The sequence below is a fragment of the Parasteatoda tepidariorum genome, chromosome 10 (assembly GCF_043381705.1).
Source record: "Parasteatoda tepidariorum isolate YZ-2023 chromosome 10, CAS_Ptep_4.0, whole genome shotgun sequence".
NCBI classification, from domain to species: Eukaryota; Metazoa; Arthropoda; class Arachnida; order Araneae; family Theridiidae; genus Parasteatoda; species Parasteatoda tepidariorum.
This window is the reverse complement of record NC_092213.1, coordinates 78,974,669-78,993,515: the sequence shown is the minus strand read 5'-3', so window position 1 is coordinate 78,993,515 and position 18,847 is coordinate 78,974,669. Positions and strand designations below refer to the sequence as shown.

Here is an 18,847-nt window from a genome sequence, read left to right as displayed (position 1 = left end):
CCCCTTTATGCTATTTTAATTCTTAGTTTTTTAAGAAATTCTTTTTTTTTTAATTCCTTAGTTTCTAAATGATTTTATCTTTTTTTTAAAAAAAAGAAAAGTTTTCTTTAGCTGTTAAAAATGGCTTAAAATCCCTTTCATTTCTTTAGGCTTTTTTACGATTTTCTCCCTTAGTTTCTTTGACTATTTTACATTTTTTAAACTTATTTTCAAGCTATTTCAGTTGATGTTCTCTAGTAACTTAATTTAAATTAAAAAATAGAAACGGGTCTAGTTTTTTTTTCCTTGAATGTAATTTTAAATGAAAACTTATATTTAGATGAAAGTGTTAGTTTACAACTATAATCCCCCCCCCCAAAAAAAAANTTTGCCCCCCCCCAAAAAAAAAAAAAATTTAAATATGTAATTAATTTTCTAGGAAACATTTTTGATTTATTATAGAAAAATATTTCACTTAAACAAATTCAATGTGAATGTCCCATGTTTCTTTACTCGGCTGTTATTAACTAATTAAAGCATGCTATTAACTTTGAGACACCAATTATTGCCAAAAAATGTGTTGCCCAATGTTAAAATTAATAAATTTTCTTTTATCAGAGCCATAGTAAGAATTTTTTTATTGTATTTTTGTTTATATATAATTTCAAAATTCTCCAAACAAATGCAAATTTATCTATTTCTCAGTTTGTTTTTTCATGTTTAAAGATTATTGATATATACATTATCCACAGCTTAATGTGTTTACCTACACACATGCTTGTAGCTCACACTGAGAAAGATCTGTGCAGAATGAGAGTGTGTTAAATACCCGAATTGGAAGCCATTCACCTGAGCACTTGATACGTTTTTCCAACCTTTCACACACACACATACATACAGACACATTTGTGCATCAACACCATTAAATAATCTTTCACTAAATGATCAATCATTTAGCACTGTTTCCTTTTTAATGATCATTAATCATTTAGCAGTTTGTTCTACGATAGCTGTACATACATACAATGCAAAGCTATCAGATGTAAACTTACTGAATGAAAATTCAAATACTTGTTTTATTAAATAAAATTTAAACAAAAATATTGCACACAATCAAAATTTCAATTGCTGACTCGATTCTAAATAGTACATATATTTCCAAATAATAGAAGAAAAAAAATTCCTATTACAGTAGAACTCCATTTATCCAAGTTAAATCAAATGTTCAGATAATTGACAAAAATGATGAAAGAAATGAAACAAATAATTTTTAAAATACAACATATTAATTTAATGACTACAAAAATAATTTGTTTGCTTTTTAACACTATTTTCAACTAGTAATAACTTTGCTAAAATAAAATAAAATTTTTGTCTTAGATAACAATTACTACTCACTTTTTTTTTTCTTTCTGAAGTAATTAGAATAACTGGAATTCTACAGTATTTTCAACTAGCGTAGATAATTTCTTATAAAAGTTTTTAAAAAATATGTATAACCAATTCTAGATACTAGATTTATAAAATTAAGCTGAGAGTAAATGGTTAGAATTCTCAAATTCTAAGCATTTGCAAGATTTTTTTTTTTAAACAATAATAATATAACCGCACTGAAGTACTGAATGCCAAATAGTTTAAAGTATTCAAAAAAAAATTTCAAATCTAATAAGTAATCATTTTTTAGAAATAAAATTTTATTTTTTTTTAAAACTCAAATATAAAAATGAAAACCTTAATTCAACTTATAACAAAAGATAGCATCAACTTAAAAAAAAAAAAAACCGAGGAAGAGAAATAATATTAAGCATAAAACTTTTTATATAACTTCCATTAAATACTCAACTTATAATAGAAAACATCAACTAATATAAACAGTTTCAATGGGGTTGTCATATGAAGTGCAAGACATTTCAGAACTATTGAAGGATGCAAATACCATGCTTTCTTAATCCTTTATTTCCTTTCCTATTCACAACCAGAATATGTGCAAAACGCATACTGTAGTTTAAATATTAGAAAACACACACAATGAGCATATTCACAACAATTTAAAAATATAAACTATGTACTAATTTGATTTCTATAATCGTAGAAGCCTGTGTGTTTTTTTTTTTAAAGAGTAACAATACAAATTGTGGAGGTAGATATATCAGTAGTGTGCAGCGTACCACTAAATAGCTATATATGACAATTTAATGCTTTTATCCATTATGAGAATCTCAGTTAACAACAATTTCACAATGCTTGAGCATAGTTAAACATTTTTCAATTAAAAAAAATTCAATTTCAAACTTAAATAATATATATATATTTTACAATCAATAGTTCCCTTGAGATGTATTTCTTTTTAGTGACAAAGAATAAGAAATGTTACCTTGAGATTGTTTTGAGTGTTCAAGAAAAAGAAATTTGATTCAATTAGATAAGTTTCCTTAAGATGCATACCTTTTAACAACCCTAGCAGCAAAATACCTTGGGCCCTTATAGGGCCAATATTCATGAATTTTGCCTCCTCGATAATTGTCCAAAGGGCTGTTTTTTTTCCCGATATTGGCGCTATATAGAGTTTTCCGATTCACCCGATATTTTATATAAATTATTTAGCCAATGTAGGTTTTATATTGGCCAATGTAGGCCATTCTAGGACCACTATTAAAAAATCTAGACATCCCAATATTGGTCTCTCGGTGCATGTTCTTACAGGACCTATATCAATCCCGACTGAATCCAAGGTAAAGTTGTTGCTAGGGAATTAATGAGGTTTGATTAAATGAATTTCATTGGTATATTTATATTGTGCCTGTCAACTAAATAACAATGTTTTTTTTTTAAAAGTTATAGACAGTTTTTATAATTAGGTTATAGCTTTGAGAAGCTAAACCATATGTGTAACCTAGTGGTAGGGTTTAGAGCTAGACAACACTCTTAAAATAAGGCAAAATATTAAAAAAGGCTTCAGAGTTATTCAGTTATAGATGATGCTCACAAAATATATTTTAGTGACAAATGATGTCTTGTTTTTTAAGAGACAACTAATAAGAGATCTGATTAATAAATAAGAAAATTCCCTGGTTAGTATTCCGCTTTAGTGACAATTTAATAAAAATCATTTTTAAAAAAAACTTACCACTAATTATTTGAAATTAATAATATTTCATTTTTATTAAATTTAGGGTTAAACTATCTTCAGAAAATACTTATTATGCAGCTAGTCCATTAGCTAGAGATGAAGTTGTTTTTGTTTTTTAAAAAACTGATTGAACATGGAAAAAAATTAAATTTGAAGACTGATATTATGAATTATATGTGTTTTACAGTAAACATTATTTATCTTAAGAATAGTTAACATCGGAATAAGCAACTTTTCGTAAAAATTGAAAAGGTTTCATAGCAATTAAAGAAAAAAAAAATTCTTAGAAGAATTTGAGCTACAAAAATGCTAGTATCAATTAAATAATGCAGCGTTGAAATAATCAAAATTTCCCACTAAATCTTGTGAAAAATCACACACAACATAAACTGATGACTAGCCTTTCATAAAAATTTTAACAAAATGTTTATAACCACAATGGAAGCAAGATATTTAATAATTTGTTTAACACTAACGTCTTTAAGGCCAATAATGAGGTAAAGTTTTTTTTTTCCTTCTAATTACTAAACATAACAGTGGTCAGTACACTTAAAGGTATAGGTCTTTTCATGGACCTCCACAGTTACCGACCTCTGCTATAAAATCCTCCAAAATATTTCTACCGAAGAAAAAATTTCACGATGGTGTAGGGAAAAAATTAAATCACATCAAAGAAATCGAAGTGCATATTCATAGATAGATCTGAAATTATGCATTTAAAAAATATTTGTTAACCCAATAACGTTCAACAATTTTTTAAGTTTTGCCAAAATCTATTAGAATTATGAAGGAAATAAAAAAAAAATTCACTGTTAATTTTTAATACTTTAAATTGGGGAGTAAAGAGACTAACACTATTTCAAAAATAAGACATTTTGCAGTTATGAACACTTAAATTTTTTTCTTTAAATATATAATTAAATTTATTTTAATTTTAAATTCTTTTCATAACACTGCAGGAAAAAGAGCAAAAACAGGGGTCCCACTAAATTTCGAGAAGAAAAAATTCCCCCGACTTTTCCAGGTATTTCATGAAATTTCAAATGTTTAAATCTAATCCATATTTTATTTATAACAAGCAATTTTTCCCCAGAAAACTTTCATCAATTTTTATTTGTTATGTCAAGTATTAGATTTCATAAGCAAAGAAAATGTGGAATGAGGATGGATACATTAAAATATTTTACTGAAGTGTGGAATTTCTACAACAAATAATTAGAATAGATATTAAAAACCTATGACTATTACTGACTTATTAATAACCTATGACTATTACTGACAATTCTATTTCTTGGTTTTTTTTTCAGGTATGATGTAGGAATTTAATAGGTTTTCCCCGAACTGTAAGAGCCCTGAACATAACATGAAATCATACCTGAGGATAACTGAAATAGTTTATAACATAGCTGCCAACAAAAAGTTTTTTTAAAAAAAATCTAGATTTTTAAATACAAAAACTTCATGTTAACTAGAGAGAGATACATGAAATATTTGCCACAGGAGGCGATTTTTAAAATAAATTTAGGGAAAACTATAAATAGGCCACAATATTTTATAGTAATATTACATTTTAAAATTTGTAATTTTGAATAGAAAATTTTAGATAGTTGTAATATGTTCTAGATAGGTTTAAAACTAAAATATCAGAGGATAACTTAGGTCTACGCAAAGGAAAAGTTCTCTTCCAATAACTTGCTTGCATTTTGAAATTATTTTTTCAGCAATCAAAAATTCATGGCTTGCTCTAAGATTGCCTGAACTCACTTTCTCTTTCTTTTAAATTAGTAATGGAAGTGAAAGAGAATTTGCAACGTAAAGTTTCTCTCATAGTATGACGTCCTCTGAAAAGCTTACTTGTAACCCAGTCATTTAAAATGTCCAAAAGAAAAGTTTTATCCATAAAATTATAAAAATATGTCAGATAAAAGGGGAGAGGGATTTTGAAATATATATAATTAAAATATGTAAAATGAAACAATTGTCATAGATTGTTTACTATTATTTTTCTAAACTAACCATGAATTCAGATTTAGTGAGCAGCCAGAATTAATAAACATTTCCTTGCTTTTCTCAAAGGGTTTTTCATGGAGAAATGTACTAGCTGTCATGCCAGCATAGCTGCCAACAGGGATAGAGAAAAATCCTGTAAATTCTTGAAATATGAATTTTATGACAATTGTTGCAAAATGCACTAAATATTTTACACAAAGAGAGTTTTCAGGATTTTTATAGTCATCAAAATAGAGAAACTGCAATATTTTCCAGTTACGATTGACATAAAATATACTCGAAATGTTATGTATTATGTTTACTCATAATTTTGAATAGTACTAAACATTTAATTAATCAACAATAGTTAAAACATTTTTTTAACTTATTTAATTTTAGGGAATTTTCATAAATGTACAAAAACCAGGAGAATTTTTATCAAACCAGTAGAAACAGGCAAAATCCAGTAGAGTTGGCAGCTATGTGCCGGCGATGACGATTTTCTGTTTTTCATCACTCTCGCTATAAACGAGTTCTATTGTATTTACTTCTTATTAGAGTATTATTTAGTAGTATTAGTTGCATTAATTCTTAAACTAAGCTGAATAAAAAATATAATTTTAAAGAGATTTTTCGGGAATTTGGCAAGCATGTCATAATGATGAAAGTCTGTTTTATAAATTAGGATGCTGAACGCTAATGGGCTAAAGTAAACTTATATCAAGAATAAATTATCCTTATCAAGGTGGAACTTTGAAGAAAAAAAAACAAATTTAAATACCTTAATAGTATACATAAAAGCTCAGAACCTTTAGAACTACTTATAACATTCGATGTTGTAAAATCCTGTAGTAAGTTAACACCCTGAGCTTGATAGGTAACAAAGTATGTTCAAATAACAATAGTTGTCCCAACACGCCTTATGAGACAAGGAACAAATTCTTATCTAAAAAGCTCAAAGAACACCATTATACGAGTGGCTCAATCACAGTTGTGAATCAAATCTCTTTTGTAAACTAAATGTACAAAAGACTGTCAATGGATATAATCTATAATTATTAACACAAATCTTAAAGTACATAGATGGCAGTATTACACATAGAACAATAGAATATTTTTTTAACAATTGTAATCCGCATAGATAACAAAACAATTACATGATGTCGGAGAAGCGAGAGCTTTTCCATAGTAAAGTAACAAAAAGAGAGAATAAATAACGTAAAAATGATATACAACATTATGTCCTTAGCATATTTTTTATATTACTTGAAGATAACTAAATTAAGAAATGTCACAAAACAGCTTGAATAAATTAAATAGAAACTTATTTAAACTAAAAATACTGTTTATTTATTACAAACAAGATTTCAAATAAAAGCTGCATGATTAGCTATTTAAAAAGTCCAGAATTTAAATCCTGAAAACAATACTGAAGAGAAACTTTTTTTTTTTTTTTACATTAATGACCTTCAAAGGGTGTTCACTTCTGACAAGAGGAAAGTCACCGGAGATTCTTCAAAATATTCACGACATTCACGTGAATATATAAAAGCCATGCAAAACAATGTACTCACTGCTCTACATGAACACAAAAAAAAATAATAATCACTATTTACAATAAGATCACGTCTTCCAATTCATAGACCCTTGAGGGAGTGACCTCGGTGGGATCATGTCCAGTAAATATTGGCGTTGCAATTCTGCAGAACTCATGGGATTCTTCCCAAGCAATTGATATGAATATGCCTGAGCAGCTAAGAGAGGTCCAAATGGATACATATGTGCTGGCTGTGGTTGAGGCATTGTCTGTGCAAAATGTTGCAGCTGCTGCGCCTGAGCGTGCAACAATGACTGATGAGCAGCACTCAGTTTTGGCAAGTGCTGTAACAATGAGGCAGAGTTCACTAGCGAAGATTGGGAGCTACTACTGCCACTAACCCCTCCATTATTGCTCATCTTAGACATTAGTCCGTGCACAGGGCTATGAGGGGCAGGCGGAGTCGGTATAGACGGGCCACTCGACGTAACGATAGCGGGTGTTGGAGTAGAACAAGGAGTGTGGGTGGGGGATATGCCGATTGGAGGAGGAGGGCTCGACATCGCCTGTGACATTCTCTGCTCGATTTCTTGCTCCTGTTGAAGCGCTTTCACAAAGGCTGTCTTTAACCGATTGGTATGCTCTGCTTTGAGCGCTTTTTTTATGTTGGATGTGACACAAGTCTCACAGATAACCGAAGGTTTAAGCATGCGAGAGCGACCCGCATCCTGCCACTTCCACACGGGGCTAAAGTCCGTTCCACACTGAACACATTCAAACGGTTCAGGGGGTGGTCGGTTTATGTTCGGATCTTCGGTGATTAGGTCGACAACTTTTTCGAGTCCTAATAAGCATATGAATTCTTGATTGTTGGCATTCGGTACAAAGTGCATCTCTGGAGGTGGAGGTTTTGGGGGTGGAATTTGGAGGAGTGTCTTTTCTAACTGCTTTCTCAATGCTAGTTTTGCAGCTGCCTGTCTTTGAGCCGGTGTTTGGTTGTCTATTCTTTCCATTTGGGATGACTGAATAGAGGATGAGGGGGAAGGACAAGCTTGAGGAGCAGAAGCCTAATTGAAGAGAAAAACGTTATCACTTAAATATACTGAATTACATTTGATTGTATATTAGGGTATTATACAGCATTTGTATACTATTATAGTACAACAGTATCTCACTAATGACTCCAATTATGGTTCATTTCAAGAATTTTTACTATTTGAGTTAAAATTTTAAAAAAATAATAACTATTCAAGGGATAGAAATCTGAAGAAGATAAATATTGAAGATAAATCAGATAAATATTGAAATTAAATATTGCTTATTTTTTTATGCTGCTTTAATATTAATTTCTTCCCTACATCTATTTTAAAGGTATTATAAAAATAAAATATTTTTTCGTTGAGACAAATATTATTTTAAAGCGTAGCTCGCTTTTATAGAGCAAATCCCAGTTTTAGCAAGCAATATTTTTGCGATTTATAAAATTTCTACATACGCCACCTCTTTAGCTCAGCTAATTTTTGGATAAATTTGTATAACATTCAAAAGACAACTAAAATCCAGTGATGAGTCATAAATCCAGTGAGTACTTGAATTTTTTTCAAAAGCGGCAGCGAAAATGGCTATGTCTTTTTAGGCACGAGTCTTAGTTAAAGAAAAATAACACTAAATTAACTAAATTCTTTTGTACTGTACAAAAAGAAATAAATAGATACATAATTTACTAAGAATTTTTATGATTTCTTCACGACCCTACTTTTTACGAGCATTCTGATATAATCAGCAAATATTGCAGTCCTTTCGCACTATTTATAAGCCAAGCTATTTCATTTGTATATTACAAAACACTTTGCTTATATAAGAGTTGAAAATAAGCAATTTTTTTCAAGTTCTTTAGAAAAATTTATCACTTTTAAATTTTTTAAACTAAGTTATTTTCCTCACCTTTTTAGGTATTACATCTGATATTTCCAGATTGATAAAATTCGCTTACAGTTTGTTCTCCCTGATTTCATTGCTGAGTGGTCACACAAAACTATATTTTCTTTTCCAAAAATTTTATTATTTGTTTAATGAGGCAATTCTTTGACAATGTTTGTACTCATTTTGTGATTTAAAAACTGAGCAATTTTAATCACTCTACCTAAATCAGCAAAAAAAGGTGTTATGTTTCACAAAAAGTGGCATGACCATTTTTTCCAATAATAATCAAAGTTCTTCTATTTTTCATTCAAAAAATCTTATTTTCAAAGAGAAATAATTTAAATTTAAAAAAACTAAGTCCTCATAAGCTATTATTCTATTTTAAGACAAGGGTAATTTTCAAATTGTGAAAATGTTGCACGTCGTAATAATATATTAATCGATTTTTTAAAAAGGATGAGGAAATAATCGAAAAACGATAAATAATTACCAAAAAAAAAAAAAAAAAAAATCAGGTACTGCCAANTTACAAAAAAAAAAAAAAAAATAGGACAACAAAGTGGTTTAACCATTAAATAATTGTGAAGCAATTACATCAAAAAGTGATTACATAGTAAAATACAAATTTTGCAAGCAATAACATATCATATTTAAAATATCAGAATTTAAACAAAACTTCACATAAAAATTGCTGGGAAATGATAAAAAACTATCAGAAAATCATCAAAAAGCTATGTGGTACTCTGATAGAATCATGGTGAATAGAGTATGTGAAAAACTGGTGGCTCAAATACGAAATTTTTAAAAAAGCGTGAAAATTGCTGAAAAATTTTGTGGATTTACAAAGGCCTTATTGCAAAGTNTTCTCTTTGTTAGAGGAGGGCTCACAGCAAAAATTTTCACCAAAAAAATAAAACCCTAAGACTTTTTAAACAGAAAAAGATTATTTTGAAGTACTTTTTAAAACTCAAATTTTAAATTCACACGTTTTAACAACAAAGCACTAGAAAAATTAAAAAAACGGCATTTTTATTTTTAAAGTTAAAAAAATATATCGAAGTAAAATTTCTTTCACACTTTTTCTTTGGAAAAAAAAATATGAACATAAGCACCTTAAACCTAAAATAATGATATTTAATTTTTATGCTGAAAAATTAAGTACTGTTAGCACTTATAAGCCACATACAAACTCTTTTTGGACAACAACTACTCTTAGCGACTGATTTTTTGCGGAATCAAAGTGGGGACAGGAATTTTCACTATAAAAAAATAAAAAAAACTAGGTGAAAAAATTTGACTAACCTGATTAATAGGTAGCTGGTGCTGATTACTTTGAGCTGACTGAGACAAATTATGCATATTATATCCCATCACAATATTAGGTGGTGTGGTAACTGGTGTTCTTGAAATAGAATTATGACTGTTTCTCATCATGTTACCCATGATGTTAGAAGATACTGTAGAACCACTTGTAGAATTATTACCTCGTTGTCCAATCAGAGGAGGTGGAGCTCCATGAGCATTTTGATTGCATATCTATAAATAATAAAATATTATATGTTATTAGATTGTATTAAATTGACATCTGATTATATATAAATACTTGAAAAAAGAAACAACACAGTAAGAAGGATGCACAACCTATAGCACAAAAGCCAAAAACCACCCAGTGGCTAAAACATGAAGAAAGAAAAAAAATTAAATCACTCAAAATATATTGGTAAGATGCACAAGCACATTGCTCCTTATGCATAAATTAGGAATAATAACTGACAAAAAGCAATTGAAACACCACATAGACTTACGATAGTATAGGCATTCAATGAGCATGTCGAAAAGTGATTAGGTATTTAAGTGAGCAATTTGAATGTCAAAATATCATATGAGAAATATTTGAATTAAAATTATGTGGAAATCGGTAAAAATAACTGCCGAAAAGCTGAAATACAGTGGAAGAAAAGCTGAAAAACAACTAAAACATCACCACATTTGAAGTAAATTAATCAAATGCACAATTCGAACTTCAGATATTGTAATAATATTGGTATTTTAAAAAAAATAAGAATATCAATACAAACTAAGGTAAACAACGTTAAAGAGCACAAGAATATATTCTTGTGCTCTTTAACGTTGTTTACCTTAGTTTGTATTTTTGCACAAAGGTTGCCCACTTGTGTATTTAAGAATATCAATAGTAATAACTGTGGAATGAAAGACATAAGGACCTTTAAAAACCAATTGAAAATTCGTAGCGATAATTGCCAAAAAATGATCAAAACAATAGATAAATTTATGATGAAATTGGTGAAAGTTATGAGCATTAAAGTTAAGACTGAAATGTGTGATTTAAAATTTCCTTCTGCGTAATGTCATTTTAAAATTATTGAAAAGATTTTATTTAAATCAAATAAAAATATGAAGGAGAGACATACTGCCATGATTTATCAAATTCATTTGCTACAAATCTGAAGTTGTCAAAAAAACTCCACTCACAGTCATATTTTATTAAAATATAAAATAAGGTAGAAAAAAAAACATTTCTAATGTGAACTATCTTTTAAATTTTCATGATTTTTTTGAAGTTATATTCATTGCAAATTTTTTTTATTCTCAAAGAAAAATAAAAAATCTATAAAAATAAAAGGAATCTTTTGAAAATAATTCTGCAGTAAAGAAAAATTAAACATTTTTGCGTCCTAAATAAAAAAAACCTTTTTGAAATAACTCTAATATTTTGCAATAATGTCGCCATGTGGCTAAGATTCTGCTGTGGGGTTTTTACTATGCATTGCAGAAAATATAAGGTCGTATCAAAGAAAAAGTACAACACAATGAAAAGATTTCCATATAATATTTAATCGAATGGAATGCATTAACAACTAAATTACACAAGACAACTCTCACCAAAAAATAATCAGGAGCTTTAACAAAATAAAAGCAATTTTTTCTTAATTACTGTATTTCAAAAAAGCAACAAAATGTGATTTAAAAAAAAAATAAGAAAAGTGAAAGTCATCTAGAAATGAGCTTAAACATAAATATAAATTCAAAATACATTTTAAAAATACTTTTTCAGAATATATGATAATAATAATTAACAGCCGGTTTTTAAAACTTTTAACAAGTATATTGATATATCAAGCCAATAATAGATTTATCAAAAAATATGGAATTTGAAAATAATTAAATGATCTTGGAACAATTTAATCTTAGTAGTAATTTGCAGTTTTGATTAAATGGATGGTGTTTTCAATATAAATGTAAACAACAACAATCTTGAGCTCTTGACCAGCTGTACTTCCAGTTAGAAAGTATACAGCTTATTACGTGAGGTGATATTTTCAAACAGAAAAGTTAGTTTTTAATTAAAGATGTAATTTATATAATTTCTGAGCAGAAATCTGCTGCATTTCATAAGATATTAATGATATTGTTGTTGACGTATGCCTGTTTAGGCATAGGGGTGTGCTCTTACACCCCTATAAGGATGCTATATAAGGATGCTCTTACATATTAAATTATTACGATAAATTGTAAAAACTTAGAAAAACTGACTGTAGAAATTTCAATTTACAGTTTACAAAAATAAAGTGATAAATGATGCTCTAATAAGCCATATTGAAACAATTTTAAATGTTAGCCCCTGCTGACCTGAATCTTTATCAATCTAAGGAATTTTAAGTTTTATTTTATTAGTTTAAATACATTTTAAAAAGTGTATGACAAGAAATTTTTTGCGGTAAGATTATTTTTTAACATGTATAAAAATATTTTTAAAAAATCAAAGAAATGATAAATAGTAAATCATGGATCTGAGGATGAATTTCATGCTAGTCAAAATTATCAAACAAAAAAGAAAGATTGTAAAATTCAATCTTACCAATGAAGAATTCATTACAGAAGATTGGTGAGACAATTGTTGGCTAAGCATTTTGTTTTGAGATTGTGAAATTTGGCCACTTCGAACCAAAGGAGGTGGAACAGCATTAGAAGTACCCCGATTTGCACTAGGAACCATTTTGCCAGCTACAGCAGCAGCTGCTTGATTTAGAATATTTTCTTTAATCATCTGGCTTTGATGAAGTTTTTTCAAAAGAACAAGTTTCATTTCCTCACTCCTCAACTCATCTCGTAACTCCCGTAAAAGCCTCCTCTTCTCTTTCAATTCTATGGGATCCCAAACCTTTTCCACTGGAAGAGGAGGCATTTCCATGGGTTCCGGGTCCGAATTTCTAGAATCACTTTCATAGCCGTTAATGTGCCCATTAAGACGAGGTTTGTCCTCGTCCGAAAGAACAATGACGTCGGGAGAAGAACAACTACTCGCACTATTGTTAGGAGGCTGTGATTCGCTACTAATGTGAAGTCTTTTGCGAGGTAGCATACGCACATGGTGAGATGATTTACTTCTTTTTAATTCAGAATTTCTTTCTCCAGAACCAGGCTCTGAGGTATTTGAGGTTGAGGCTGATTGTGGAAAGGTTGAGCTTATGGAACCCAGAGGTTTCCTCTCTGCTAATGGAGGAGCACGCCATTTTGTACTCAGATCCATTGTTTCATCCAAACCATATGAGGAAGTTGAGTATGAACCTCGATCTCTACTCTCATAACTAAATGGCTTTTCTCTCCTAAAAAAAGAATATAGACAGTTGCCAAATATGAAATGTAAGTACATTAAACACAATAAAAGTTGTATTTATATTAATGAGTAAAAAAGATACAATGCTTTACAAATGTATAGTTCAGTTTTAAATTGATAAAAGCTTCTTTTTTTTTTTTATATTTTCTTTTTAAGACCTTTATAATAAGGGTGTAAAAAAAATTCTGAAGTAACTATACTTTCAAAGTCGATAATTTTATTTCTTTATTATTACTCAAATTGTATTACCTCTCTATCCTGACTAAATTCGAAAATTGCAAATTGACCTACAAGTGGCAAAATAAAATTTTTTTTCCTGGAGTAAATTTACTGGTAATGAGGTTCTGCTAAAACTCTTGGTGAGCTAAAAGCCTCCACCTCCCCTCCGCAAAAAATTATAGCCTAAATATTAGGTCATATGTTTGCACATGGTCCTTCTATATAGTTTAATGAACATTTAAAGTTTTTGGTACTGGTAATTTCATCTTTGATTCATCGTTATCCATAAACATTAGTGTTTTTTTATATATAAAAATGTACTAAAAAGGGTATTTGACAACTTGCAAGAATTTGAATTTATTCAAAACTGTTTTAGAAAGGATAAGGATAATCTTAGAAAAGTTCTCTTTGATTTCTTAAATGTATCCAAACCATTATACTTCCTTATACAAAATATTTATATGAAATGTATTCGTAATCTCTTACGCAAAAATTTCTTAATTGTTAAAATCATCAATGTAGTACTTCTTTGTCAGTCTGAATAGTGTAACTGCATTTTGATTAAAAACACTGCTGAACATAATTGAACTGATGAGTAACTAAATTTCTATTTTGCTGAATTTTTTATTTTATTATTATTTTAAAGAATGATTGGCATACTTTTGTTAGGCACGTTTTCTTTCTAACCACTCACCCATTCAAAAGAAGAATTAAAATTTACATTCAGAAACATTCAATACGTTTTGATCAGAACTCAAGGGTCAATTTAAAGTTACCAAATGTTCAATTGTATTGTGTATCAATCACAATATATTTATTTATATGATACCAACAATTTCAATTTGATTCTAATTGACTGATTGGAAAACTTTAGTCTACACTTAGAATTTTTATTTGTCTCATTCCTTACGTTTTCTCAACCTTTAATGATGTAAATATAAGCAGCATGGCACTTTTGCTTACTAGTTCTAACACAGGATGCAAAAATCATTAATTTACTATTTGTCACTCTTATTGTTGTTCTGTTTACAATTTATTTAATTATAATCAATTATAAAATTGAAATTAATATTGTAATTCATAATTATAGGTGGCAGAAAATAAACTTGAAATGAGTATTACATAGTAAACTTAAATTATTAATGAACTATTACACCATAAATTGCAATTTTTTTCATGACTGATTTAAATGCAAATTAATAAGCAGCAGCAAATTTTTGTAGCCTTTAGTTTTTAAGAATTGGTCAATTTTTTTTTAATTTACATAATTGGCCTAAAAAAGCAAAATAAAAATTTTAAGAAAATAATAATAATAAATATACCTCAAAGACAAATCAGCAGCTTCTTCAAATTCCACAGGATTGAAGCCACGAGACTGTCCCTCTGGAGTTAAAACAGAACGGTAAATAGCTTTCCTGAAATAATTTACTGTTACATAATTTATTTTGATTTACTAAAAATTAAAATGTTTTAAATTCTTCACAAATAAAAAAAAATATTTTATTAAATTTTTTTCTTATCAAACCGAACAATAACTGATAAACTAAAATATATATATANCTTGGGTTAAATCACGATTTAAATCATGATTTAAATCAAATGATTTTTTTAAAAAAATCATTGATTTAAATCAACTAATTTTTTTTATCTATATATATTGATTTTAAAAGTTAAAAGACAGTGTTTTAAATTTTTGATACTTCTATTATTTTCTTTTCTTAGTATTAAAATTTAATTTAAATAAATTGCTGCATTAATTAATTTTAGTTAACGAAATTCCTTTCTTGGTGTGTGTTAAATTCCAACACATTTGAAATTACATTTTTAAAAATCTGTTGATTGTTGAGATTGAAAGTACAGATTAAAGTAAACATTTAATGCTGTCTTAACATTGACTTGCATAGCTGCAGAAAGTAATTAATAAACATACATTTTTTTCACAAAAAAAATACAAATAATGTTAATTAAAATTCTACCTTTTGATTGAAAAGGCATGGAATTAAAATTTACATTATATTTTATTGGTGGAAAATATTTCTAAAGCTTGAGGTTATATTAAAAAGAAATTACCCAAATGTGCCAAAAATAGAAAAAGAAAAAATGCTGATGAATTCAGATATTTTTTTCCTGATATGGTGTCATTCTATTAAATTAAATAACCCAGAATCAGAATTGTGCTGTCTCTTTTATCAATAAGTATTTTTTTTCATAATATGTTTACAGTATCTTTGACATTATCATATTTTCTATAAAGAAATTTTGAGAAAAAAAATTCCTTTGAGTACATAGATTTTTTTTTTTTTTTTTTTTTNATGTTATTTAGCTTAACTTATGTATTTTGATATAGAATTAAAAATGAATATTTTAATATAAAAATATATAGATAAAAAATGTATTCTTTGATGAATGACTAAACAAAATCTGTTACTTTAATTTTGTCATTTAAAAAATCAAGAGAAAAAAAAAAGAAATCACAATTTTAAATTAAAATTATGAATTGCTAATTGAAACGTTGTTTTAATAGTTAAAGTATTCTTTAAATTCTCTATTTCATCTAGTCTTTAAATTTCAATTATGCATTTGTTTCAAAATGGTTGCTATGCATTCAAAGCTATGTATCATAATAAAAAATTGTTTTACATAGTTAGAGCTTCTTAAATATTGTTATAATATAGTTTTAATATTAATTTAATTTTGATTAAACATTTACCTAGTTTTTTTAATCATAAATCAAAGTTCTTATAGTATATTTGAATAAAAATCAAAAAAATCCAATTTAAATCCAAAAAAAAAAAAATTTTTAAATCAAAAAAATCACGAACCCTGCTTTTTTCCTAAAAATAAACAAAATTCCAAGACAACAATATTTTGCCAAAAAAATTTTTATTACAAAAAAAACTTAATTTTAGATCAAAAAAATTTTACCTAATATTTTCCTCTTTTTGACTGACAAATGCATTATTCTCTAACAATTTCCTTCTTATTTTTTAAACTCTATTTACCTGATAATTTCAGGCACTGATAATTTTTTAGCGACCCAAAGAAAAAAAATCAGAACATTTTTTTAAAATATCAGAAAAATTTTTGGCACAGTCTCCTACTCAAAAAAGGGCACAGGACCCATTATAAAAGAAAAGTTTGGTTTGATCTACATGAGTATAATAAAAACAATTTTTTTGATAAAATTTTTTACTTTTAATTCCAGATTACCCTGTTCAAAAGAGAAAATTTTAACAGCTAAAAAATTATTTTCAAAAGTATAGTTTTATTGATGGAGCACAGAATAACTCATAAAAGTTTGTGATCAGAAAATAAAATAAATGTCTACAGCACTGCTCTTGTATTAAAAAATATAACCATAATAATGATAAAAAATATAACCATAATAATGTTTCATTAAAATTTGCAATTGAGTTCAAGTTTGAGTCAATTTTGTAATTGAGTCAATTGAGTTAATCAAATAATTTATAAGTCCATTTAATAACTTTGAAAGGAAAACACAGTGACCAATTATAAATAAGCAAATTAAAAAAGCCCTTGTACTTGATTTTAATCACAAAATTATAGTGGAGATGGGATTTTACAGAACTAGCAAAGCCTGTTTTTCATTTTTTTTTATTTTTTATTGACAATCAAAATATAACTAGAGAAATGAAAAAAAAATAGAATTTAAGTTTAATGATATAAGACTTGGAACAAGAAATACTGACACTTAAATTAAACAATATAACATAATTAAAGCTTATGTGAAAAAAGTCAAACAGCACTAAAAATTAACCCTAATGGAAGAGATAGGAAGCTGGAGAAAAAAATTATGTTGCAAAAAATGTTTGGGTGACCAAAAAGTATTTTTTGGTCAAAATTTCGATTATGAAAAAATACTAAAAATTTTATACATATTATATACCCATTAAAAGTTATATGAATTATATGCCAAAAAAATTTTAAGACATGAATCTACATACATGAAATTAATAAAAAGAAAAAACTAAGCAAGCTGATGTGTTGTATCAGGGGTCTGTCTAGGTTTTCCTGAGAGGTATCGTACCTATTTTTTGAAAATTTAGGCATAATTTGTGAAAATTAAAAATTATATTAAAAATTCAACACAAAAATATGGTAAAAATATGGATTTCTCATTTCTTACGGGATGCAAAAATAAAATTTTAAGAAAAAGTATTTTTTGAAACTACCGTTTTACCTTAAGTTGAATTTGCGAAGGTACCGCTAAACGGTAGTAAATTTGGTCTGGACAGACCCCTGTGTATATAAAAATAAAATAGAGCTGGATAACAATATGTAATTTAACAATAAATACTCATAGCTTGTAGTCAACCTAATAAAATACAATAGCATGTAAACGTGAATATTTGATTTTTTAAAAGATGTCCCCCTCCCCCATTTTTTTCTAGCTGCAACTGTTTCTAACATTTATTGATAAGAAAAAGAGCTTAATAGAATTAGAATAAATCTGTTTTAAATGTGGTCTTAACCCAAAGAAATGCATTTCATTTGAAAGAAATATCCATGAATATTAGTAATCTTAATTTAATTATGCCAAAATTTTAAATTAATATTATGTCAACAAAATTTCAAAACTATGTGCACATTTCTGAACATATACAGTCAAACCCCGCTATAATGAACCTTCAAGGGACAGAAATTTCGGTTCACTATAACTGGGAGTTCACTATATCTGTTACGCAGGCAATTTAACTAATGGTTCCCAAACTCCTCCCTTTTATTACACATTATTCAAATAAATGACTGAAAAATATTATGTAGTAGCAAAAAAATTTTTATTTTTTATTACTCTTCGTCTAGCGTACAAAAAAAATTAGTAATCTTTAGCTGATGAACAATCCTCAACATCAGATATGGAAACACTTCCCGACTCTCAGATAATTTTTCTTGAGTTTCTGTTATTCCGCTTTTTAAACCTGTCTAAACTGCCATTCGAGCACATAATATTAGTCTCTACAGATGGTTTTAAAAATCGGTATATGTATTCATTTTGAAGCAGAAATTTCAAAATTACAAAAATATGGGGGGTGGGGGAATCAGTCGAAGACAAAAAAGTTCATTATATCCAACTTCCTCACTTTTTTGGTTCACTATATCCACTAAAAATAACATTATACGTGTATAGCAAGGCACGGGACCGAATATTTCGCTCACTATATCCAGGAGTTCACTACAAACCATGTTCACTATAGCGGGGTTTGACTGTATTACATTAGAGAGTTAAATACACAAAACGCAAAATCTTAACAACAAGTGACCATGGAATTTGCATACCACCAGTGAGAAAAATTGCACTCCATTTTTATATTCATTTTGTCTTTTCCCCAATCTCCTTATTTTCTGAATGAAACCTTCATTATTAGTGAAATTAAGACTTAAATTATCAAAAGCATACAATATATTTTCT

The 18,847-nt window shown here is 27.9% G+C and overlaps 1 protein-coding gene across 8 annotated transcripts in view; it reads right to left on the bottom strand.

Annotated features, from left to right (window-relative positions):
- Positions 1–4,404: 4,404 nt before the first annotated feature.
- Positions 4,405–18,847, bottom strand: part of LOC107448853 (transcriptional repressor p66 alpha) — a 49,042-nt gene continuing 34,599 nt past the window's right edge. For 3 of the 8 annotated variants that reach the window (XM_043046074.2, XM_043046073.2, XM_043046075.2), the window contains exons 3-6: positions 14,739–14,831; positions 12,439–13,186; positions 9,861–10,094; positions 4,405–7,702 (exon numbers count right to left, since the gene is read on the bottom strand). In XM_043046074.2, the coding sequence (XP_042902008.1) occupies positions 6,722–7,702; positions 9,861–10,094; positions 12,439–13,186; positions 14,739–14,831 (2,056 nt within the window). In that variant the 3' untranslated portion in view covers positions 4,405–6,721. Of the gene's footprint in view, positions 7,703–9,860; positions 10,095–12,438; positions 13,187–14,738; positions 14,845–18,847 lie in introns of all 8 variants that reach the window. The other 5 variants (XM_043046080.2, XM_043046081.2, XM_071186505.1 and 2 more) reach the window with 2 other exon arrangements.